Source organism: Colossoma macropomum, unplaced genomic scaffold (genome assembly GCF_904425465.1).
Source record: "Colossoma macropomum unplaced genomic scaffold, Colossoma_macropomum, whole genome shotgun sequence".
NCBI lineage: Eukaryota > Metazoa > Chordata > Actinopteri > Characiformes > Serrasalmidae > Colossoma > Colossoma macropomum.
The window spans coordinates 6,451,518-6,477,858 of NW_023494808.1; the positions used below are offsets into that span (position 1 = coordinate 6,451,518).

Consider the following 26,341-nt stretch of genomic DNA (forward strand, 5'->3'; position numbering starts at 1 on the left):
ATTCCCTGCATGGTGAAATCGTTCTTCAGATTGATGGAAAATGTGTTGCATATGGTTCTATACAGAACCTATTTGAAAAGGGTTCTATATAGCACCAAAATTGGTTCTGCTAATGTTACGATGTTGAGCTTATAATGACAAAAAAACTTTTTTCAAAAAGCTTTTATACAGAACGTTCTCCATTAATCTGATGCACCATTTCACCACGCAAAGAATGCCGTTAAGCATGCAAATGGCTCTTTCAGTGTTCATGGTTCTACGTAGAACCACTGTCTTTACCGAAGAACCCTTTGACGAACCATCTTTCTTAAGAGCGCATACCTCAGGGTGTTAGCACCCCAGCACGTACAACACATATTGATAGACACAAATATATTGTTATATTTTATTGCTAACAATTGTTCGAAAACCAAAAAAGGTAGAAGTGTAAATAAAGTCAATGCCAATGTGGTGTCAGAGTTAAAAGTGGTGCCAGTTCTCTGTGAGATCCCACTCCAAATCCTCAACACATGATCTTATCATGTCTCCTGGGATACCGTCTATTCATTTCAAATGAAAATGCACAAGGTTCTTGTGACAGCTCTTCATCTATGGTGATGCAGGAGAAAGCTTGTGTTTCCTCAGATGGCAAAGAAGTGTATACGACGCACCGTAGCTCTTTCCACAGATGGAACAGTGATAGGGTTTCTCTCCAGTGTGTGTTCTCCGGTGGCTTGTAAGGTGAGCTAACTGAATGAAAGTTCTATCACACTGAGAGCACCGATACGGCCTCTCTTCCGTGTGTTTCCTCTGGTGGTTTCTGAGATTCGAAAGGTCTAGAAACTGCTTTTCACACACCGAGCACTTGTAAGGCCTCTCTCCTGTGTGCGTTCTCTGATGGACCTGATAGACGCTGGACCGTGTGAAAGTCTTAGAGCAGTGAGAACACTGATACGGCTTCTCTCCGGTATGTATTCTCTCGTGGTTCTGTAGGATGTCTAAGCGTGTAAAGGTCTTCGGACAGTGAGAACACTTGTACGGCTTCTCCCCGGTATGAGTTCTCTGGTGGATCCTCAGACTATCTAACCGCTTGAAGTTCTTTCCGCAGTCCGAGCACTTGTAAGGCTTTTCTCCAGTATGAATTCTCTGGTGGATTTTGAACGTGTTTGACTGAACGAAAGTCTTATTGCACTGAGAGCACTGGAACGGCCTCTCGCCAGTGTGGATTCTCATGTGTCTGTAAAAGGAGGACGACTGAGAGAAGGTTCTCCCGCACTCGGAACAGGGATATGACTTCAGTCCTTTGTGTCCTTCCACAGGCGGCTGGCTGCACTCAGCTGGAATGGAAAATGGTAAAAATTAATTTCATTTAAAGCACATTTTTGGCATTTTAGGGTTATTAATCTATTCTATATGGTAGAAACATCCAGTAATATAAGATGTGTTGTTCTGTTTACTTACCTGGAGTATTAAGACCCTCATTGTCCTCTTTTCCATAATTATGCAGTGGCTCTTTGTCACTGTAAGCAGAGCCTCGTTCAGTTTTATAGACAGTTGGCAGGCTGGACACCCCCTCCGGCTCATGAAAGACATGATAGTTGTCACTGGAACTCAGTTCTTGTTCATCTGGTTCCACTTTAATAATAATTAGTGAACTGCGTACATCCTCCTCGAGTGTGTGCTGGTTCTCCCATGTCTCAGAAATTGATGGAAGTTCACAAAAAGGGGACAGACCGGACACATCCTGATCTTCACCACTGTGTACAAAGGAACTGCTTTCTTCTGGATGACCTGGTTCTGTTTTAATAACTACCGACAAACCGTTCAGACCCTCCTGGCCTCCATCACCTTCGTTTTGGTGTTGCATTGGTTCCATTTTAGGAAGAAAGGTGGGCTTTATGTCCTGACATTCCTGTTAGAAAACATGGGAAGATCACACGTATAAAAAAAAAGGGTTCAATCTTTGTGTTTCTTAATCTTCAAGGTTTCCACAATTTTACCACTTCAAAAAGAGGCAGACTTTTGCTGCATGGAATTAATACAACAAAAGATCAAGACAACATGAAGAAAGTATGTCTGCTTTTATTTCTACTGCTTCATTTCTGATATGTTTATAATTTAGAATTTCATTAAACTGGGTTCACCAACTTTCAATGGTGCTTGAAAGTTTGTGAACCCTTTAAAATTTTCTATATTTCTGCAAAAATTTGACCTAAAACTTCATTCGATTTTCATACCAAACAGCAGAAAAAGAGAACCAAATCAAACAAATGAGACAAAAATATTAGACTTGGTCATTTATTTATCGAGGAAAATGATCCAATATTACAGGCAAAAGTATGTGAACCTTTAGGATTAACAGATAATTTGAAGGTGTTTTCAGTCAATGGAATGGCAATCAGGTGTGAGTGACCACCCTGTTTTATTTAAAGAAAAGGGATCTATCACAGTCTGATCTTCACAGCACGTTTGTGGAAGTGCATCATGACACAAACAAAGGAGATTTCTGAGGACCTCAGAAGAAGAGCTGCTGATGCTCATCAGGCTGGAAAAGGTTACAAAACCATCTTTATAGAGTTTGGACTCCACCAATCAGAGTCAGACAGTCTGTGTACAAATGGAGGAAATTTAGCACCATTGTTACGCTTCCCAGGAGTGAATGACCAACAAAGATCACACCAAGAGCAAGGCGTGTTATAGGTTACGAGGCCACAAAGGAACCCAGAGTAACTTCTAATCAACTAAAGGCCTGTCTCACAGAGTCTAATGATAATGTTCATGGGTCCACCATCAGGAGAACACTGAACAACAATGGTGTGCAAGGCAGTGTTGCAAGGAGATGCCGCTGCTCTCCAAAAAGAACTTTGCTGCCTGTTTGCAGTTTTCTAAGGATCACATGGACAAACCAGAAGGCTACTGAAATGATGTTTTGTGGATGGATGAGACCAACATAGATCTTTCTGGTTTAAATGAGAAGCGTTATGTTTGGAGAAAGGAAAACACTGCATTCCAACATAAAAACCTTATCCCATCTGTGAAACACGGTGGTGGTAGTATCATGCTTGGGCCTGTTGTGCTGCATCTGGGCCAGGACAGCTTGCCATCATTGATGGAACACTGAACTCTGAATTATACCAGGAAATCCTAAAGGAAAACATCAGAACATCTGTCTGTAACCTGAAAATCCTTTTAGGACTTGTGTGAAAATCTGATGAAGTTTTAGATCAAATTTATGCAGAAATACAGAAAATGGGTTCATAAACTTTCAAGCACCACTGTATATGCTATCAACAAGAAGAGTCAAGAGGCACAGAGGAGTCATAAGATCACAGCTGGAGTTCTGCGGATGTCAGTTTAAGGACTGGTTTTGTAAGCCTAGTCTTGGACTAAACTGCCATCAATGGTCTTACACCATTAAAAATCCATTTCAGTCTTGGCTTAATTATAAACCAACTGTAAAAATATTGCAAGATGCTGCCTACATTCAGATTCAAGAAACTGGACCAAGATAAAGCCTTTTGGCCACAAACACCAGCTGTGTGTGTGTGTAGGGGGCAAACAGGGAGAGCCATGCAGTAATCCGATAATCCGATCATAATCAGATTTCTGCACTTACCTGATTATTCAAACGGTCATGTAAATAGCGCACTCTGATTTCTTAGATCAGAGTAAGGTCTAGAAATCTGATTAACAAATCTGATAAAGAGGCTGGATTTTAGCTCAGTAATCAGATTTCTCAGTGCTGTAAACTCTTACTCTGATTTCTTTCGGATTTCTCAGTCTGAGCATGTGCGAAAACAGACAGTGGCACCGCGAGACGCAGCAAAACACTTTTTGAGCGACGCTGAAACCAATTACATGCTTGACGAAATAAAGGATTTAAATTTTCTTCATCTTCTAGATGATGTATGTTCATATTTTCAGGTAAACTGGCGCAAAGTTTTAAAAAGAAAGCCGCGGCATGAAGTTTGAGTTTAATATTATGTTTACGTCACGTCTTCTTCTGTGAGTTTATTGGCTGGTTGTAAAGCAGAAATCTGATTACTGTCTGACTCATGTAGACGTGGAGTTTTCCCATTATCTGATTACTCAAGTGCATGTAAACACGTTGATCAGATTACTGACAAAATCAGATTTTCTGCAGTTAACAGATTATTAAGTGCATGTAATCACACTCATTGATTTTAAAAAACAGTTAAAAAAACATTTTTTTACTTTAGCATTTAACTAGTTTTTTTTATTGTTTCCTTTGGTTTTTACTGGAATATTACTTTTACTTTCTTGTTAGTAGCACTTTTAATTGTATCTTTATTTTTGTAATTATAATTAATATATACCATTTTCTGCTATTTATTATTTGTTTATTTTATTTTCGATTATCTTTTCTTTTCTTCCTCTGTTGTTTTTACTTTGTATCGTGAGGCACTTTGAGCTGCATTTTTATGATGAAGAGTGATTCAGAGTGGTTTGGTGTGAAATGGTTCAGATTTCTTCACAGTGGTGGTGACAGGAACCAGGGGTCGCCATGACTACAACACAAATATAGCCATTTTATTTACTATCCAAAACCACCAGTGAACCTACACAAGCCTCCTGCATTTTTACAATAATGTTGATGATGGTAAAATAATAGTAGATCTGAAAAAATATGTTTTCTTTGGGGACTGTTTTGCCTTGCAGTGCTCTGCATGTATCCCTCCACCATGAATGTATTGAAATAAATTGATTACAATACGTTTTTAAAATTTTATCAGAAAACTCTCGTAAATAAATGTCTCAGTCATCAGGCAGTGAATTCATAACCATTTTATGTAGTAACTTTCTGTGCGGGAGCTTTTAGAGGTGGACGTCTGGTTCCTATCACCACCACTGTGAACAGTTCTGAGTGATTTTATTATGTGGAAATTATCATAATTGGGTGGAGTTGCCCTTTAACAGTGTGGAAGTGTGAAAAAGTAAAGTTCTCTACAGACCTCCTCTTCCTCTTCCTCCTCCTCTTCCTTCAGGGTCAGGGTCTCCTCAGATGAAGCCCCCTCAGTCCAGTGATTCTGAGCCCCTCTCTGATTTATAGGCTCCTCCATAGAGACAGTAGATCCGCCCGCCTCGCTGCTCGGGGCTCCAGACGGATGAAGCTCCATCCTTTTCTTTTTCATCCTGGACAGAAAGAAAGACCCTCAGAGCGAAACTAGCGCTCTTATGGTGGCCGAACCAGCTGGACTGTCCAGCGTCAACTTACAGAGCGGCTCCAAATCTGGACCAACGCAGCCGAACACGATCAGGTGGTGACGAGAAACATCAGCGCTGAGGGAGAATCTCCTCCTCAGCGCTCAGATCTCTATAAAGTGAGCTCCTCATCGCTCTGCTGACCGCAGACCTGAGCTCAGCTGCTCAGAGTCCAGCCCGAGACCCGCTGTCCGGCTCTATTAGCGCTGTTTCAACAACAATCCGCCTCCAACGCTCCGTGTGTCGGTCTGTGGAGCGGCGGCCCAGAACCCCTCATCTGATTGGTGGAGGCGCGCGTCACTCAAAGCGCGTAGTCGGAACTGGCTTGTGATTGGTCCTCCGAACTGCTGACGCGACGGTGCGTCCTACGGTGTGGGCGGGGCTAAGCGTTCCTTCATTTCAAAACCGTTATTTTCTGTTTTTTATTGCATTTTATTTTATTTTTAAGACCAATTAAAGTATTTTTCCACATTTTTGTGGGCATTTATGAAAGAGTACATATCGGGATTTTTTTCACTTTATGAAAACACCATTACAGACAAAGTTACTCTAATACTGTGGATTTTTTTTTTTAATTAATTTATTTTTTCTTGTTCCATGAAACCAAAGAAAGACTTATTCTTAATACATATCTCATTAAATAATTACAGTGAATATGTAATATTATTCAAGCTCCTTATTAAACCAGCGATGTAAAGATTTATGAAGCAGATATTGTTCATTATTATTATTATTATTATTATTTATCTAGAAACTAAAAACGGTGAACTCTACCTTCACATCTGAGCTAAAAAACTACAAAAACGCCACTTTTCCTCCTATTCAGGACAGAGCGCGCAGTGACGCAGTAACCATGGCAACTTAAACAGCAGCAGGCCTTTTTGTTTTGGTTTGTTTTTTCATTCTTTTTTCTTTTTTTTTTCTTCTTTTACCTTCTTTTCTGACAAGGGTCTGAATTTGAGACTAAGGTTTACGGCGGTGAGTCAACTCGTTTAACCCGGGGATTAATACGATAACCGCCAGGAAGCTAAAGCTAGCTTGTTTTTCGAACTTTCCGTTCCACCTTAAATAACGCCTCACTCCGGCGCCTGTGCAGGTACCAGGATGCAGCTGTGGCGCCATTTAAGGTGGAACGGATAATTCGAATAAGTAGCTGCCGCACAGGAGGCTGACTTTAGGCAGTAAGAGTGATATTTTTAATTTATTTTACTACGTTTGTCCTTTTCAGTTAAAGAAGCTAAACGTATCCAGGTTAGCCAGAAAATGAATGTAACGTTAACCTTACCAAACGTCTTTCTTTTAATGTTAGCCTCTTGTTGACCAGGGTATATTTTGGTTTGTCCATCTGAATTTACATGCCCAAATCGTAAGGCAAATTATTCAGTAACTGCATGAAATAAATGTTCATTTTTATTTTATTTATTTATTTTTTTGTAAAAGCTCCCCTCAAATTAACAGAAAATGTGTTTTATGATACACACATATCGCTATATGCTTACAATTTACTGCTGAAAGCCAAAAATCTTAGACGCTCTTTGTATTATTTTATAAGAATATTTTTTACAGAGCAGATCACTGAAGAGACGCCATCTGTTTATAGTTTATAGCCCAGATTTGTGGAAAAATGGGTCGACTTTAAGTAGAAAAATTGTGAGCTCAGCTTCTTTTATTATAAGGTTTAAAATTACAATACCCATCTATTTGACTAGAAAGAAGACAGTTACAGCTCTCATACGACACCCACCTTTTGAATGTAGCTTATGAAATATGAAAGTTATGAAGAATATGACGAAGTGCGTTTTGGAACCACCGATGGTCTCAAGGAGTTGAAAAGGTTAGCTTGTTAGCTAAAGTCTTCTCCGGTCTTCTAGTCTTCTACAGAGTGAAACTATATGATCTGTGGAGCTGACAGAATGGACAGAGAGTATAGATACGAGGTAGGTTTTCCTAATAAAGTGACCATTGAGTGTACTCATGACACAGACCTTGCCGTCTTTGCTGTTCCATCTCGGGTGCTGTGAGAAAAGATGGACGGTACAAAATCTGGACTATCACAGTCCATTGAAGGTTCTCCTGAGAAGACAAAGAGAAAGATTAATTCAGCTGATTGTTTAACCAACATCAGTGTGCAAGTCGACAATCAACTGCCATGTCTGTTACGCAGCAACCGACCATACATGCACAGCTGAAATGAAACATGTAGTCAAAGTAATCAAGCTAGTTAGCCAGACAGCTAGTTAGCCAGACAGCTAGCTAGCGTTACTGATGTAAAAAAGGTCAAACAGAACTAAAGTGTGATAAACTGTAAGTAGTGAATACTGTGAGAGCGCCCCCTGCTGTTTATCAGAATCGCCGCTCCCCAGTTTCAGTCTCCATTTCCCAAACGCTTTAGCCGAGCACGCTAACGTTACTCCTCCTAATAAACAGACACACGTTCAGCTCCGTCTCCTCATTATTCACCACCATCACTGTAATATTTCATCATCAACATTAACACACGAAGGTGATCAGAGGGGCGGTGGAGATCGAGTCTGCAGCGTCTGAGATCTTTAAAACGCAGAGTTAGAAAAGAAAAATCATCTCACAGTGAAAGCAGCGTTTTACAGTAGAAATAAATGGAGCTCATTATGCTGGTAGTGAACTATGCTGCCTGACACAGCTGCCTAACAACCATAGAAACAGACCTTAAACAGAAGTGAGGACTCTGTTGGGGTTCATCCTAAAGTTATGACAGTATTTAGGAGATTTAGGCCCAATCCCATTTCACCTCTCGCCCCTACCACTTTGCCCTTAGCCTTCTGTTTTGTGCAGTCTAGGGTAGGGTGTCCCGATTCTTGTTGAGATAGAGGGGGAGGGCGAAGTGTTGGGGCTACGTGACCCTCCAAACAGAGGTTTTTCAGACACTCCAAACAGAGTGTTATGAGTAAAACTGGCAAGGCGGCTGAACAAGAGACCAAAGAAATACTACAAATGTGAGAATTTTCTCAGTTAAAAATTAAGATAACCATTGTATGATTATAGTTTAATGTCGTTTCAGTGTATTATGGTTCTTTTCTTCATAACAAGCATAAAAAATCGCTAATAGCATGCTGATGTATCGGTAGCTAGCCAGCAAATTTTCCCGTTCCACCTTCAATAGTCCAGCAGTTCTGACACCTGAAGCACCAGAATGTAACTGCTGCTCCATTTAAGGTGGAACAGGAAAATTTAAACAAGAATCTGGTGAATATCTGACTTCAGCTTCATATCACTGAAGAATTAGAAGTGGGCGATAATAAATAATTGCCCCCCTCTTTGAGGGCATATGATGCCCTAAATGTAACTAAACCCAGCAGTGAGGAGCTGAACTTTACCCTCCTCTGCTGTCACTGCAGACTGGCAGCGTCGCCTACAGAGCAGTGCTAGTAGCTGTTAATGAAGTTATGCTCTTTTTATTTGAGGGTCCCATTTCAGAGGGAAGATTTCAACCACTACCCTGTAACTCAGTTCCAAGGGGTTAGGGTGACGCTCGAAAACTAGGGGTAGGGGTAAAAAGAAGAAATGGGATTGGGCCAAAGTCTAGTTATGATGTTTGTGTAAGACAGTTTTCTTATCTGGAGTTAATGATAAGATTATGAACTTAAGAAGTTCATGGTTGTCATGGTGACTAAGCAAATAATATTTCAGAGGTAAGAAGTTTCTGTAAACTGGCCCCAGGTTTGTGTAAGTTTATACTTAGGTTTCGGCATTAAGTCTTCTCTAAGTCCTTAGTTAACATTAGTTACAAGAGAAGAACTATTTTTGGTGCTATGGAGAACCGTATACACCACATCAAGCAATCTGAAGAACGATTTTAACATGCCAACAACCATTCAAAAAGGCAAAGGGTTCTTTGAGTGTTCATGGTTCCATACAGAACCACTGTCTTTCCTACAGAACCCTTGGAGAACCCTCTTTTTTGAGAGTGTTCTGACCAAAATCCACATTATTTACTTCCTCTATCACCGATCTGGGTCACACACAGTGCTAACTCACTCAGCCGGCTAACGCTGGCAGACAGAAACAGGGGCGTACCGGACACGAAGTGGGTGCTGCATAGACTTGCGCTGCCTTTGGGACCCTCAGGACCCCAGTCCGCCCTCCTGATGGCCTGGAGCCACAGCCTCCTGCGGTTCTTGGCAAAGGGGTGTGATCCCCTCGGGATGTTAAACATCCTCCAGCCGTCCTGGCTGCGGTTGGTGCAGTTCACCGCGCAGCAGCTCCTCGTCATCGCTGACAGTTGCCCCCTAGTTGCGCGCGCATCTCCGTGATGACGTCGCGCAGTAACGTAGCCATAGAGACCGATAAACGCCGCTGGTGAACCAGAAGCCGAGAGCCACCGTGGTGAAATAGTTCCGGGAGCGCGGTCACGTGGTTGTGGTGAGCGGGGAGGGGGGCGGAGACTCCAGCTGTCACTCACTGGTTCCTCCAAACTGAAGCGATTCTAAGTTAAACCCCCCTTTGAGCGAAGCTGGGGGCGTTTCTGTGACTGTCAGGGTTCTGTGAGGGTTCTGAGTCCAAACACGCCGTTTCTGATGAGCTGGTTTCACATTAAAACAGTTCTGTGTCGGGTTTGTTCTGCCCGCTGCCCGGTCCTTCAGCTCGGGGGGAAGGGGGCTAGGGGGACTGGCGAACTGAACCCTCACCTGAACAGGCCCACCACTTTACTTATAATGTAAGTCAATGGAACCAGACTTTCTTCCAAGTCATTTTGGGGCGTTTCTTTTAGTCTGTTCTTCATTATATTTACACACAATTTCAAGAACAACAGGCATTTTCAAAATATATCAAAAACTAAAAAACGACAAAAATGGAGACACAAGGTTTTCTTCGGACAGCAGCGATTAAAGACTAAAGATTAACTAACAATTAAGTAGTGGAGAGTATCACTAACTTGGCTACTGAATGAAGAGCCGTTTGGGAGCAGAGGGAGTCAGCTCTTCACCGTGAGCCAAGCCAACTGATCTGACTCTCTGAAAAGAGCCAGGATGCCCATCACTGCTTCCCTGAGCTGAGAGAAATGTCTGAGGGAATTTATGCAACACCCTTAACGAATTCCCTTTGGTGATGGAAGACCCCCTTAGGGTTCGTACTTAAGGGGAAAACTTTGTTTTTGAGGGAACTGTGCCCGGTTCAGAATGGAGCAGTGATGTCAGAGACATCCAGTCATGGTCCTTCAGATCAATCACACACCGTCAGGTCCACAGACATTCAGTGTTGTTACTGTTAGAATCTTTAGAATCTACCACAATGCATTTAAATTAGATCATGAAAATGAGCTCAAAGTGCACTTTCAGCTTTAATTTGTGAGTATTTACACCCAAGTCGTGATTGACCCTCCTGTTATGTTTGATGTGAGGAACAGCAGTAATATTCCTAAGTCAAACTGACCCGCTGCATTTTTAACCACCTGAAAGTAGTTAAAAAAATACATATTTCTCCATAAACATTGTCTTTAGCTCAACTAATATCAATCAATTGAGATTTTCAAACTGTTTTTTTCGGTACATTGGCAAAAGCTAGACATTCAACACGTTTTATTTATTCTTATTTAGACTCTTTCAACATTTTGACATTTTCTGTCATGGGGGAATGTTGATTAATACAAACATCTCTTCTGTTCCGGGTCAAACTGACCCTTCAGTTCACATCACACTGACCTGAAACATACCAGGAGGGTTCAGTCCAAACATCCTATTTTAACAACCCTTTATGGATTTAAGCCAATAAACAGAAAAAAAAACAGGAGTTAAATGGTTGTAAAGGGGTCGCAACTGATGCTTGTTACGTCTGTATAACCCACAAAGTGGTAACGATTCAATTAAAAATGCTAAAAGTGACTGAAAAGTGTTATTTAAAACTTTATTAGTTACAAAAGAGTAGTGCAATTAAGTATATTCCATTATATCTCTTGTAATCTATGTAAAAAAATGAAAACAAATGGAAGACGTAGGCCATACATAGTGATCTGTTTGTTGTCATATCAAATGTTAACATGTATAAGTTAAACATTTTACTAATCGTGTAAAAAAGCATGTACAAATATATAAACTCATTACAGTGAAGCTGAGAGAATAACTCGTATAAAATGTCAGGCATGCAGTAACCATACTGTATATGCATATATGCATAGAAAAGCATTAACTAACGCCTGGGGGGAACCCTTCTTCTGTTCTAGATAACCTCCCATGTTCCCATTTCTCTCTATGATAATCTGTGACAAAGTTTTCACACCCTGCCCACTCTCCATCTCCTCCTTGATTCCTCTATGGATCTCTTAGTTCTTCAGCAGACAGGGTTGCCTCAGGGGAGTGGGGTAAGTATAAGCAAACAGAGGAGGATCAGCCATATGTAGCAGTGTTACAGTACTGTATTCCATTAATGAGTGGTGTTTTTTATTGTGGACGGCTCATGGCACTGCTGAGTGCTCTCCTTTTAATGGACAGCACCCTGTTTACACCCGGTCACTTCCTGTGTCCAGTATCTGGATTGTATTCTGATAAGATTTTAGCCACATGCATTTACATTTGGTGGTCAAATTTGTCTCCGGTTAGTTGGACTGAAATCTGATTGCTGTTTTGGATGGAATATGCAAATGCATTCGTTACACAGCAACCAATTACCAACTGTTTATCTGTTAGCCTCTTTGTCTGCAGTTTGGTTTGTTCAATGTCAGTCCATGTTGCTATTACGCATTTCGTTTCATCTGGTCTCCAACCATGACCGTCATCCATGATCATCTTCCTCACAGACATGGGTCACGTGCCCAGTGATGAACTGCATAGAGAGGAGTTTTTGTTGCACTGGGAGGAGTTTCAGTTTCACTGGGAGGGGTTTCAGTTGCACTGAGAGGAGTTTCGGTTGCCCTGGGAGGGGGTTCCGTTGCACTGGGGGAGGTTTCAGTTGCACTGGGAAGGATTTTGATTGTTGAATGTGTCTTGGAGAGACAGATGTGTGTACACCACTAAAACGTGGCTCAAATGTGTCTCTGTCCACCTCCTGAAGTGAGTAGTCAGATTTGAATCTGTTTGCAACACTTGCATTTTTATGTGACTTGGCCTTATTCAGATATAATCCTGATATTCAAGACGCATGAAGTGACCAGGTGTGAATGGGGTCAATGTGTATATGAAGGTATATTGGTGCATATTGCTGTTCAATCAGCTGATCAATCAGCTTCTGAGTTTGATTGTAAAGGTATGCCAACTCAGCTTTCATCAATGTCATGTTGATGAAACCTGGATTCAATCTTGATAAATTTAGTGACTATATAGTCAGAGGTTTCAGTAAGAATGGTTTACCTTTTAAAGGTGCAGCGTGCAATATTTAGTGGCATGTAGTGGTGAGGTTGCAGACTGTAACCAATCAAATCACCCTCCCTCACCTCTCCTTTTCCAAGCATGTAGTAGAACCAATGGTGGCTGTCAGGTTTTCTGCTGTCGCCTGTCCCGATTTTTGTTTTGCTTCTTCATGTTTTCACTTCTTTGACAACGAGGATTTGGCCTGACTTACTTTTTTTGTGCTAAATAATATGTCTGATCCTCCATTTGTCAAAAAGTGGGTTCCTTAAACTTCTCACAACACAAAATGATCAGCCAGCACCGGCAGGAACCACTGCTTCTTCTTTCTACGTCTTCCAACCAGTCACCAAATTCAAGCTGTGTGAAAGACACTCTCTAGAGCCAGTGTTTGGTCTGTCTGTTCTGGGCTACTGTAGAAACAGGCGCAAAAGGGTGGCCTAGGGTGGAAGAGAACCTGCTCCTATGTAGATATGAAAGGCTTATTCTAAGCTCACGAAAACACAATGATTTCTAGTTACAGGTGATTATATGCTAAAGAAAACATGAATTTGTACTATACTCCATTTTTGCTAATAGATCCTTCAAAATCTTACACACTGCATCTTTAAATTTGCCCAAAATTTTTTTGAGTCACTGCCAGCCTGTGGTATACCACCCCATTTCCAAAAAAGTTGGGACCCTGTGCAGAATGTAAATAAAAATAGAATGTAATGATACACAAATCATGTAAACCATATTTTTAAAGGAAAACACTACAAAGACAACCTATCAAATGCTGAAACTGAGCAACTTTTTTTTCAAAAATATATGCCCATTTTGAATTTGATGCCAACAACACATTCTGAAAGTTGGGACGGGGGCATGTTCACCACTGTGTTTCATCACCTCTGCTTTTAACAACATTCTGTAAGCATTTGGGAACTGAGGAGTCCATTTGCTGTAGTTTTGAAAGTGAAATGTTTTCCTGTTCTTGTTTGATATAGGATTTCAGCTGCTCGGCAGCTGATAGCACTGATAACAAGCTGAGTGGTCTTTAGCCCAGAGGATACAGTGTCCATGATTTCCAAAAACAATTAAAAATTTTAATTTGTTGGACTCGGGCTTAGAGAAAGTGGTAGCATTTCTGGATCCTGTTTATATATGATTTTATATATGAGTTTTAACTTGCATTTTTGGATACAGCGACGAACTGTTTTCACAGACAGTGTTTTCAGAAGTGTTTCTGAGGCCATGCAGTGATTTCCACTACAGAATCATGTCTGTTTTTAATGCAGTGCTGTCTGAGAGCCCAAAGATCACGGCCTTGTCCCTTGAATACAGAGATTTCTCCAGCTTTTCTGAATATTTTAATGATATTATGTACCATAGATGATGATAAGCAAAAGTTCTTTGCTATTTTATGTTGACAAACATTTTTCTTGAATTGTTGCACTATTTGATCGTGCAATCTTTCACAGAGTGGTCAGCCCCTCCTCATCTTTACTTCTGAAAGACTGAATGCTCTTTTTATACCCAATCATGTTACTGACCTGTTGCCAATTAACCACCAGGTGTTTTTTTAGCATTACACAACTTTAACAGCCTTTTGTTGCCCCCGTCCCAACTTTTTTGGAACATGTTGTTGGCATCAAATTCAAAATGGGCATATATTTTTCAAAAAACAATACAATTTCTCAGTTTCAACATTGATTTGATGTCTTTGTACTATTTCAATAAAATATAGGGTTTAAATGATTTGCACATCATAGCATTTTGTTTTTATTTACATTTTGCACAGCGTCCCAACTTTTTTGGAAATGGAGTTGTACATTTAAGAGATAAAAGTGGTTGCAGTTCCATGTGAGACAGAGATTTTCTTCATAACAGGCTCTTATGATGGTTCCTCACCTATGAAGGCATGGGAGAAAGTCTGCCTTTCTTCTAAAGGTATAAAAGAATAGAATAACACCATAGTTCTTCCCACAGATGGAACAGTGATGAGGTTTTTCTAAGGTGCTAACTGAAAGAAAGTTCTATCACACTGAGCAGTGGTGCGGCCTTTTCTTTGTATGTGTCCTTTCATGGTTTCTAAGATTTGAAAGGTCTAAAAACTGCCTCCCACAGATGGAGCACTTGTAAGGCCTCTCTCCTGTGTGTGTTCTCTGATGGACCTGATAGACGCTGGACCGTGTGAAAGTCTTAGAGCAGTGAGAACACTGATACGGCTTCTCTCCTGTATGTATTCTCTCATGGTTCTGTAGGATATCTAAGCGTGTAAAAGTCTTCGGACAGTGAGAACACTTGTATGGCTTCTCCCCGGTATGAGCTCTCTGATGGATCCTCAGGTTATCCAAGCGTCTGAAGTTCTTCCCACAGTCCGAGCACTTGTAAGGCTTTTCTCCGGTATGAATTCTCTGGTGGATTTTGAATGTATTTGACTGAATGAAAGTCTTATTGCACTGAGAACACTGGAACGGCCTCTCGCCAGTGTGGATTCTCATGTGTCTGTAAAAGGAGGACGACTGAGAGAAGGTTCTCCCGCACTCGGAACAAGAATATGACTTCAGTCCTTTGTGTTCTTCACCGGACGGCTGGTTGCACTCAGCTGGAATGGAAAATGTTGGAAATTAACATCATTAAAATCTCTGTTTTTGGTATTTTGGGTTCTTTAAGCTAATGTATTCTAACTTTACACTGTGGGAGAAAAAACAAACATCCATTGTTTAATTTACCTGAAGTATTAAAACCCCCATTTTCCTCTTTTTCACTGTTTTCATGCCGTGGCTCTTCATCACTGTACACAGGGTAAGGCATTCCCAGAGAGTTCGGTTCAGTTTTACAGACGGGTGGCAGGTTGGACACCTCCTCCAGCTCATGAAGGACATGGTTTTCACCACTGGAACTCAGTTCTTGTTCGTCTGGTTCCATTTTAATAATATCTAGTGAACTGTGTACATCCTCTTCGATTGTGTGCTGGTTGTTACTATCAAATTCGTCTCCACCATCATCTTCTTGGTGCTCTACTGATGTGGGCAGCGGTTCCATTTTAGGGATAAGAGAGAGGACGTTGTATCCTGAGATTCCTGTTAGAAAACATGAGGAGATCACACTTATTTTTATTTCACTCAGTCATTTTAAAAGTCTCTAGCCACCTTCAGACAGCAGTAACTGTTTGAGTTTAACTTTTCCTTGCTCCTTATTATTATTAAATAAATAATAGTAATAAATTTTATTTTAATATTTTATTGCAACTTTTAAATGATGTTAATTCTTTAACTGTTCTAGTAAATAATTTGATTTTCTAAAAATTTTAGTTTTCTTATTGCTTACTATCTAAGTTGGTTCTTTTACTTCATTTTAATGTGTTTTTATTTTATATTTTATTGATTTTTTATGTCTGTTTTCTATTTGAGTTGTTATTTCTTATTTTTATTTATTTTTATTATTATTTTTAAATATAAATATTGTCTTGATGGTTTTCATTTGTTTTAGTTGGTAAATTTACTTTTCACCTTTTTCAATCCCTTGTAATTTACTCGGCTACATTGTAAATGAGGGTCACCCTTAGGCCCAATCCCATTTCACCCCTTGCCCCTACCACTTAGCCCTTAGCCCTCTGTTTTGCGCGTTCACGTCTAGGGTAAGGGTGTCCCAGTTTTAGTTGAGATAGAGGGATAGGGAGAAATGTTAGGGCTACATGGCCCTCCAAATGGAGTGTTATGAGAAGAAAGAAAAACCGGCAAGATGGCTGCACGAGCGACCAAAGAAACCCACAAATGTGAGAATTTTCTCTGTTAAAAAATTACGATAACTATTGTATTATCTTAGTTTAATGTCGCTTAAATGTATTATGGTAATTTTCTTCATAACAAGCACACAAAAAAAATCACTAATAGCATGCTAATTTCTCAGTAGCTAGCTAACTTTCCCGTTCCAGCTTAAATAGTCCGGCAGTATTGACGCCAGGAGCGCCAGAATGTAACTGCTGCACCATTTAAGGTGGAACCCAAAAATTTGAACAAGAAGCTAGCGAATAGATGACTTCAGCTTCGTATCACCAAATAATTGGAGTGGGTGATAATGAATAATTGTCTTATCCCCCCTCTTTGAAGGCATATGATGCGCTAAATGTAACTAAAGCCCAGCAGTGAGGAGCTGAACTTTCCCTTCTCTGCTATCACTGAAGACGTGCTGGGTCGCCTGCAGAGCAGCGCTAGTAGGTTGTTAATGAAGCGATGTTTTGTTTTTGTTTTTTTAATTTGAAGGTTGTCCCATTTCGTAGGGCAAGTTTTTAACCACTACCCCTTGTAACTCAGTTCCAAGGGGTTAGGGTGACACTCGAAAACAAGGGGTAGGGGTAAAAAGAAGCAATTGGATTGGGCCTTAATGTAGGAGTCGAAATAAAGGTTGATTGATTAATTTTCATCATTTAAAGTTTTAGTACACTGTTGAAAAAGAGGCAGAGGACTGTTTTTGCTAGTAGCTGGATACAGATGCTCTAAGACGGTCAATGTGGTTGACAAACTGGACATCCAGCTGGGTTAGGTGAATACAAACAGCCAAAATCAAACAGCTGGTTAGGCCAGCTTAGCTGACCAGCATAGGATTAAGTTTTGTTTGAGTGATGTTTTAGCTGGTCTGCCAGTATGTTCACCTTTAAAAGCTTATTAATTATAACTTTGGGTCATGGTAGAAAAACAAACATCCAGGAACATCAAACCTGCTGTTCGGCCAAACGCAGTTTACTTACCTGAAGTATTTAGATCACTTCCACAATTATGCAGTGGCTCTTCATCACTGTAAGCAGAGCCTGGTTCAGTTTTACAGACAACGAGCAGGTTGGACACCCTCTTTGGCTCATGAAGGACACAATGGCTGCCACTGGAATTGAGTTCTTGTTCATCTGGTTCCATTTTAATAATGACTAATGAGTTGCATATGTCTTCCTTGGGTGTGTGCTGGTTCTCCCATGTCTCCTGAGAGATTGATGGAGGTTCACATGACAGGCTGGACACATTCTTAGACCGCTGAAGGACGTGCTGGTCTTCACCACTGTGTACAAAGGAACTGCTTTCTTCTGGATGACCTTGTTCTGTTTTAATAACTACTGGCAAACCGTTCTGACCCTCCTGGCCTCCACTACCTTTGTCTTGGTATTGTTTTGGCTCCATTTTAGGGAGAAAGGTGGGCTTTATGTCCTGACATTCCTGTTAGAAAAGATGGGAAAAACACACTTATTAAAAAGGTACAATCAGGTACAACTGTGTTTTTGATCGTTCAACGTTTCCAAAAAGTATGTCAGCTTTTATTTCCATTTAATACATTTTTATGTATATATTTTTAATTTCATAAAATTGCAACAAGACTAATTGTCCTTCATTGCCTCAATACTCATATTAGCCCCGTTTTACCCTGTTCTTCAGTGGTCAGGACCCCCATGGACCCTCACAGAGCAGGTACTATTTGGGTGGTGGATCATTCTCAGCACTGCAGTGAGACTGACGTGGTGGTGGTGTGTTAGTGTGTGTTGTGCTGGTGCAAGTGGATCAGACACAGCAGTGCTGCTGGAGTTTTTAAACACTGTGTCCACTCACTGTCCACTCTTTTAGACACTACTACCTTGTCAGTCCACCTTGTAGAAGTAAAGTCAGAGACGATAGCTCATCTGCTGCTGCACAGTTTGTGTTGGTCATCCTCTAGTCCTTGACGTTGCCCACAGGACGCTGCTGGCTGGATATTTTTGGTTGGTGGACTATTCTCAGTCCAGCAGTGACACTGACGTGTTTAAAAACTCCAGCAGCACTGCTGTGTCTGATCCACTCAGACCAGCACAACACACACTAACACCACCACCACGTCAGTGTGACTGCAGTGCTTAGAATGATCCACCACCCAAATAATAAGTAACATCAGAGCCATAAATAAAAAGTTATTTTAAGTTTAGCTTTCATATTTGAGTTGAAATTAAATAATCAATATGAGCTCAGCTTAAATTTGAGGGATTAACATCCATATTGGCTAAAATGTGTAGGTATTAGAATCGTTTTTATACATTTTAAGGGGCTCCAAAGTATTTGGACAAAGTAAAATGATCATAAATTGTTATTTTTAATATTTAATACCAGCTGCAGCCTTTACTGCAGCTGTCTTTAGTTCCTTCTTCTTGAGGTGTTTATCTTCAGTTTTGCTTTCAGTAAACATGCATGCTCGATTAGATTGAGGTCAGATGATTGACCTGGCCACTGCAGAACAAAAAGGTAGCTATTACAGCATGCTTCGAGTCATTGCCCATCTGCACTGTGACACACCGTCCAATGAGTTCTGAAGCATATGGTTGAATTGAAGTAGATAATCAGCCATATACACTACAAAACTTATCCTGCTGTTTTTGTCAGTGGTCACATCATCAATAAATACAAGAGATCCAGCTCCATTGGCAGCCATACATGCCCGCACTATAATACTCCCTCCACCATGCTTCACAGATGAGGTGGTATGTTTTGGATCATGTGCAGTTACTTCCCTTCTTTATGAATTCTCTTCCCATCATTCCGGTAGAAGTAGATCTTTGCATCATCTGTTCAGATGTTTTTGGTAAAAATCTAATCTGGTGTTCCTGTTTTTGAGGCTTACTGGTGGTTTACATCTTGCGGTAAACCCTCTGTATTTTCTTCGGTGAAGTCTTGATTGTTGACTTTGACACAGATACATCAACCTCCCAGAGGAAGTTCTTCACCACAGTTGTTTTCTGTGGTCTCCTAGGCCTTCCGGTGTTTGAGCGTATTCTGTTTAATTGTTGGTTTGGCCACACCTAATGTTTTTGCTATCTCTCTGGTGGGTTTGTTTCAGCTTCCTTGATGCAAACAAGCTTTCTGGAAGACTTGCAAGAAGAAAGCTTTTAATCTTACCAAAGATTAGCTCTTTGAATTTGCAAAACATTAAAACTTTGACAAAAACAAAGCTTTCTGGCCACAAACATCAGCTGCACTTGGGGTAAAAACGTGGACCGCCATGCAGAAAGGAACTACTGCGGGTGTGAACCATTTTAGGTACTGTTGCTCTTGACATTGAAATCCTGTGGTCTATAAGTAACTGGACAAATTCAACATAATCTAGAATAAAATGGTCATGTTTAATACTTGGCTACAACTTTAGTCGGAAGTCTGCTGCCCACTGACACAGTGATGCTCTGCCAGGCTAGTTGTCATTTTAAGATCCTGCATTTTAGGGACATTTTTGCGTTCAGTGAAATACCAATCAGTGGTGTATGAGGCCAGATCATTGATTTGACCAGTCAACAATATTTTTTTGCCTGAAAAAATTCCATAGCTGCACTATATTTAGAAAGCATTCTTTGTAAACTGTGGCCTCACTTTTCATTTCTGTTCTTGAGGCCAACAAGTGGTTTGCATCTTGTGGTAAACCCTCTGAGGTTACGCTGGCATAGTCTTCCATTTTGCTAGTCTTTGATACATCTATGCAAACATCCTGTGTTTATGATCTGAGCTCCTGATCCGTGAACAGTTGAAAAGATGTTTTTCTTCAGAATTTGCTTCTCGCTTTGCTCACTAACTAGCACAATGTTTCAATCAGTTGATTCTGGCACACTTAGGGTCAGTTTTCCAGACAGGTGGGTTCTGATCTACTATTCTAAATGGAGATTCTCCACTGATAGGAGAATTTAGTCCAGGATTAAGCTCTCTGTTCAGGAAACTGACCCTAAATGTGTTTAGTGGACATTTCTGACTTAATCAGATTTGTCAGCTACATCATGGCTTGCTTTACTGACAGTAGCCATGTTTACATGCAGCTTGATAATCCATTAATAACACTGGCTTGTTCATGGGGGCTTGGACCCGGATTTCTTTCTGTAATGCTGATTTCTTTGTAAAGCTGCTTTGTGACAACACCTGTTGTAAAAAGCGCTATATAAATACACTTTGCTTGCTTGCTTGCTAATAATCCAACCAACTGCTCAATCAGAATAGAATACGTCCATGTAAACACCTCAGTCTAGGCTAGTCCGATTGAGGCCATTCGGAATGCAGTTTCTGATTGAGCGAGGTGGGTAATCCTGTAAATAAATAATAGCCACATAAACACCTGAATCTGATTACATTCCCAGTCGGAAAGTTTAAGTACGTTCTGTGGGAGCCGGAAATTGGTCTGCCAAGGAAACAATGTTTATGCTTCAAACTTTAAAAGACTGAAAGCAGTCAGCAGGATGGATGGATGATCTCAGAATGTTGCAGGATGTGATGTCTTCCTAACGCCACTTCTTCGATAAGAACATGTGAAGTACATTTTCCTGATTCTGCCGCAAGTTTAAAGCAATTAAAAACACAAGCGCGCCAACTGAAATCTCAGTTAGCTCAGGTAAAATATTAGATCTGCTTACTTGTAGATCTTTTAGATTACATTAGATCTGATTTCCATCAGATTGTTGAGTAAAGCATGTAAACACTTATGTTTTCTTCTATAATTGGTAATGAATTCAATCTGAATGGTGTAAATTCAATGGTTTCCAGGATGAGAACGGCAACAGCAGCCTCCAGGTTCAAATGCCACATAGAATACAATAGGACATAGTAGAACAGGGGTGTCCTACTCAACCACTAAAAGGGCCATAGTAAAAAAAAACTCTGCAAATCTGTGGGCAGCTGTATTTTTAATTTCATTTTTACTTAACATTTGCCAATTGTTTATCCAACAATGCCAAAACTTCAATAGCAAAATAGACATTAAATACTTTTTCAAAAACATTTCTGATTTATTTTCTGAATTATTGTTTTAGGTAGTTTTCTTTAAACTGCCTATTTACTTGAACTAGACACCAGGGATCTTTTATTTTTGGGTAACCGCTGACCCACAGATTGTTGTTGGGGGAAGAGGGTCAGAATGCACACTATGTTGCAGTGCATGCTGGGGACTGTAGTGTATCTCCAGGTTAAATGGGCTACTGAGAATAGAAAATTAAAATCATTTCATGGGGAAGAACAGAACGGAACAGTGTTTACTTCTTATTTACTCGCATCGATTTTTGCCATCGATCTCTACTACAGTGCTGCTCCACATCCCCAGTTTAAGGAGACAGAAATGCATCACGTTTCAACCCCCTTGAACCAGACACCCCTCGTGGTGTCCTACACAGATAATCCGCAGTGCAGTGGCTGAGCTTTCCTGCCTGATAAACCTCAAAGTCAAAAGGCTGAAAAGCAAAGAACCACATTGTAAACCTAGTGCTACTGTCCTTCATGTTACTAGGCCAGGACACAGTGACCAGAACAAATCTGCAACCCATCAATTACTACTTAAAGTACCACTAAAATCATAAACTATAAAAATATCATCTATGTTGAATAATTGTTAAACACTTTTATGTATAATTGTTATTACCAGGTAACTATTACAAATGACAAACACTTTCAGAAATAAAGGTACTAGACTGTCACTGGGGCAGTGCCCCTCTTGTCACTGGGGTGGAACCCTCAAGGGTACATCTCAGTACCTTTAGTCAGGGAACATAACTGTACCACTGAAATGATGTTTTCTAAGCTCTACTGACTCCACACACCCCGTCTCGTCTCTAGGCTTTTATTTTACTGTTCTGTTTTAAAACATTCGGTTATGAAAAGGTACAAATACGAACTTTTCACCTGGAAAAACTTATTTAAGGTTCACAATCAGACCTTAAAACCAATGTTGTACCTTTGAGGGAACATTTACACTGTTTGTACCTTGATGAATGAAAAATGTACCTGAACAGAACCTTTATTTCTAACTGTAAATGAGTTAGAACTAATTAAGATGTAAATTATATTAACCATTATCAACTATTATTAATAATGGTTAATACAATGATTTATGGAAACATAATGGTAATATAATAATTTTTAACCATTATTATATATTACTGTATATCAACCATTAACAAAAACACATTTTTGAATGCAGGAGGTCTTTAAAAGGGGCATTCCACCCTAAAACCAGCAAATTTGAAATATGTAATTAACTTGGGATTTTAGGTTTGAGTAACTCAAAAAGTTAAAATAATTAGAATTAGAATAAATAGAATAGTTAACCTAACACAAAAGGTTTTGTTATTCTAACATGTAGAGTTTAAAATCTTCAGTACATTGAACTTAAACTTGCTGTTTAAGTTATGTGAGCTTATTTGGGCTTACAGTGCAGCATAAACCAGACCAGCATGGAACTGTGCTGCTATTCCAGCAGGGTTAACCCACCGAAAACAAACCTGTGGTTATATCTGCATGAAAAGAATTTAAGATGGAATGCTGCATGCACGAAGCCTCCAGTAAAATCAGTCCTTAAATCAGTTTTGGGGTTAAAGTTGGACCAAGTCTTTCCACACACAATGGCCCATTGTGGCCCACTGCCCTGCACATTTAACCGCTTTTCCTGCTTTAACACTGACACTTTATCTCAATAACGTCTGTTTGTGAGCTGAATAGTTGGATCAGGTATGTTGGGGGGAGGAAAAACACTGAAGTGGCGGCGGGCCTCCAGGAGCAGGACTGATAAACACTGGCTGTGTTTACAAGCAAAGAGGTGCCAATCTGATTGAACTCATTCCAATTATAGATTAAGACTGAGGTGTTTATATCACACTCTACTCAACAATCTGATGAAAATCTCTGTTTACATGCTCACCACAAGTAATCCGATGCAAAATTACATGCATGCGTAGAGAACCACTTACTGTAGACGTTACCATGACATCCAGCATCACGTGAGTCCAGTCAGAGTGAGATGAGCAGCAGTGAGCAGTGCTTGTGTTTTTAATGACCTTAAAATGATGTCAGACTCAGGAAAACGTCCTTCACATGTTAAAGAAGGCAGAGAGGAAGACGTCGTGTTCTGAGACACATAAGCTGGACGTCCGTCCCACCGCCGTCTTTTAAAGATCAGAGCATAAACTTTGTCTCCTCTGCAGACCAGTTTCTGCTCCGCCATGTTGGATGTGCGACGAACATGATCAGAACCGACTTAAACTTTCCGATAGGGAATGTAATCAGATACACGATGTTTGCACGGATATTATTCCTCTATTTAACAGATTATTTACAGGATTACCCACCTCGTTCAATTGGATAGATAGTGTATTCCGAATGGCCTCAATCGGACTAGACTATTCCGATTGAGGTGTTTACCTGGACGTGTTCTATTCAGATTGAGCTATTATTTGGATTATTAATGGATTAATAAGATGCATGTAAACGTAGCTACTGTTATAAACCCCTCTATTAAAATGAACACAAATAAACAAATGAAAACTGAAACAAACGGTAAAATAAACCAACAGAGAGAAACATCAGAAAAGGAAATAAGATAGATGGATAGATAGATAGATAGATAGATAGATAGATAGACAGATAAACAGATAGATATACAGATCGATAGACAGATAGACAGACATAGATAAATAGACATTGATAGATAGACAAATAGACAGATAGATATAGACAGACAGATAGATAAATAGATTTCACCATGCAAAGAACCATTAAGGCATGAAATGGATCTATATATTGTCAAGGTTTCTTTAGTAAAGGCAATGGACCCATTTGTCCACTTTAATGGTTCTTTACTTGGTGAAATGGTTCTTCAGATTGATGGAGAATGTATAGAACCTTTTTGAAAATGGTTCTATGTAACACCAAAAAAGGGTTCTGCAACAATTTGCAAATCACAACAATTGCAACAAAAGAACCCTTTTTGGTGCTATATAGAACTTGTAGTAGAACCATTAGAACCATTAGTTCAACCATAGTCGAACCATTAGTTCAACCAATAGAACCATTGCCTTTACTAAAGAACCCTTGACGAACCATGAGTTCTATATAGAACCACTTCATGCTTAAATGGTTCTTAGCATGCTGAAATGGTTCTTCAGATTGATGGAGAATGTGTTGTATATGGTTCTATATAGAACTTGTTTGAAAATGGTTCTATGCAGCACCAAAAAAGGTTCTTCTATTGTTACAAGCTTGACATCGTACCCTTTTTGGTGCTATAAAGAACAACACATTCTGCATCAATCTGAAGAACCATTTCACTGTGCACACCATGCAAACTCATGGTTCTAGAACTACTCCCTTTACTGGAGAACTCTTGAAGAACCATCTGTGAAGTGTGCAGTGCGGATCATAGGTTGTGTCACTGTACAAAAACCAAACTTAACAGTCTGGAAAAGTAAAGTTATCTACAGACCTCCTCCTCTTCCTCTTCCTCCTCCTCCTCCTCTTCCTTCAGGGTCAGGGTCTCCTCAGATGAAGCCCCCTCAGTCCAGTGATTCTGAGCCCCTCTCTGATTTACAGGCTCCTCCATAGAGACAGTAGATCCCCCCGCCTCGCTGCTCGGGGCTCCAGACGGATGAAGCTCCATCCTTCTCTTCTTTTTCGTCATCCTGGACAGAAAGAAAGACCCTCAGAGCGAAACTAGCGCTCTTATGGTGGCTGAACCAGCTGGACTGTCCAGCGTCAACTTACAGAGCGGTTCCAAATCTGGACACGATCAGGTGGTGACGAGAAACATCAGCGCTGAGGGAGAATCTCCTCCTCAGCGCTCAGGTCTCTATAAAGTGAGCTCCTCATCGCTCTGCTGACCGCAGACCTGAGCTCAGCTGCTCAGAGTCCAGCCCGAGACCCGCTGTCCGGCTCTATTAGCGCTGTTTCAACAACAATCCGCCTCCAACGCTCCGTGTGTCGGTCTGTGGAGCGGCGGCCCAGAACTCCCCATCTGATTGGTCGAGGCGCGCGTCACTCAAAGCGCGTATGCGGAACTGGCTTGTGATAGGTCTTCAGGACTGCTGACGTGGCGCTGTTTCCTACGCTGTGGGCGGGGCTAAGCGTTTCTGCCCTTTTAAACCGCTTTTTTACCGATTTTATTTTTATTTTACCTTTTAACATCAGTTGAAGTCATTTTCCCCAAAATGCAACATTAGATGTATTTTTATTTTTTATTTTAAGTGAATTTAAGACCCAAACAAAACAGACTTCTTTAAAATGTAATTTGCATTGTTCTTTTGTTTAATAAAACACCGAAGAAACAATCAGTGCGTTAAATCAGATTACAGTGAGGCCTCTGTAATCCCAGCTGACAAAAAAAAAAGACCATTAAAAGTTTCTGATGGCTCCTGATGGTGTCCAACAGTCTATAATAGTTTTAGCGTTTTCCTGATGGGCTGATATCACAGTGTAAAGGACTATAGTTTAACGTGTGTTGTGAGCCTGAGTCCAGATGCTTTCCTAATGGGATCTAAATGTGTTCTACAGGAAGTGGTCTCTAATGGTAACCATTAAGCCAATTCCCATTAGAAAGCACAAACCGGTTTTGATCCTAATGGTTATAATGGTCTGTTTTCAGTAGGGATGGCTTATGTTGTATCATTAGCAAAAATAAGCTTGAAACCTGCAACTATGCACTACATTACAGACAATTAGAGGGTATATTTCTGTGGGTCGATGCCAAGGTGCAAAATACAAGGCATCCTGGGGGGTCCGCGACCTCCTAATTAACCTCTAAGACCCCCTGAATGTCTTAAAATCAGAATTCTGGGGGTCCCTGTAAATAAATTTATTATGTTGTTATGCTGTTCATTAGGGATAAATAAACACTAAAATCCAGATTCAGTGAGGCTCAATGTTTACCTGCTTCACCCACAATCAGCTTCTGTCTTTGGTGTTCTTAACTAACAAGGGCTGCGTCACTGCTCTGCCTCAGGGTGGCGCTGTAGCAGACTAGTTCACCCAGTTGGTCCTTCATAGTCTAATAACTGTAACTGTGCCCAAGATAACTCTATAAAACTTTACAATGAGCTG

At 40.4% G+C, this 26,341-nt stretch overlaps 1 protein-coding gene across 1 annotated transcript; it reads right to left on the minus strand.

Moving 5' to 3' along the window:
* Positions 1–49: 49 nt before the first annotated feature.
* On the minus strand, positions 50–25,229 carry LOC118797920. The gene is made up of 9 exons (XM_036557221.1): positions 24,732–25,229; positions 17,251–17,707; positions 15,233–15,583; positions 14,543–15,105; positions 9,256–9,664; positions 7,188–7,275; positions 4,953–5,133; positions 1,441–1,891; positions 50–1,316 (listed from the first exon to the last, which is right to left on the minus strand). The coding sequence occupies exons 1-9, from the start codon at positions 24,924–24,926 to the stop codon at positions 589–591; spliced, it is 3,423 nt and encodes a 1,140-aa protein (XP_036413114.1). The 5' UTR covers positions 24,927–25,229; the 3' UTR covers positions 50–588.
* Positions 25,230–26,341: the final 1,112 nt, after the last annotated feature.

Coding starts and splice junctions, on each gene's coding strand:
- LOC118797920 (XM_036557221.1), bottom strand. CDS start 24,926: ATGACGAAAAAGAAGAGAAGGATGGAGCTTCATCCGTCTGGAGCCCCG. Junction 17,708..24,731: donor AGGAAGAGGAAGAGGAGGAG/GTCTGTAGATAA, acceptor CTTTTCTAACAG/GAATGTCAGGACATAAAGCC. Junction 15,584..17,250: donor AAGTGATCTAAATACTTCAG/GTAAGTAAACTG, acceptor GTTTTCTAACAG/GAATCTCAGGATACAACGTC.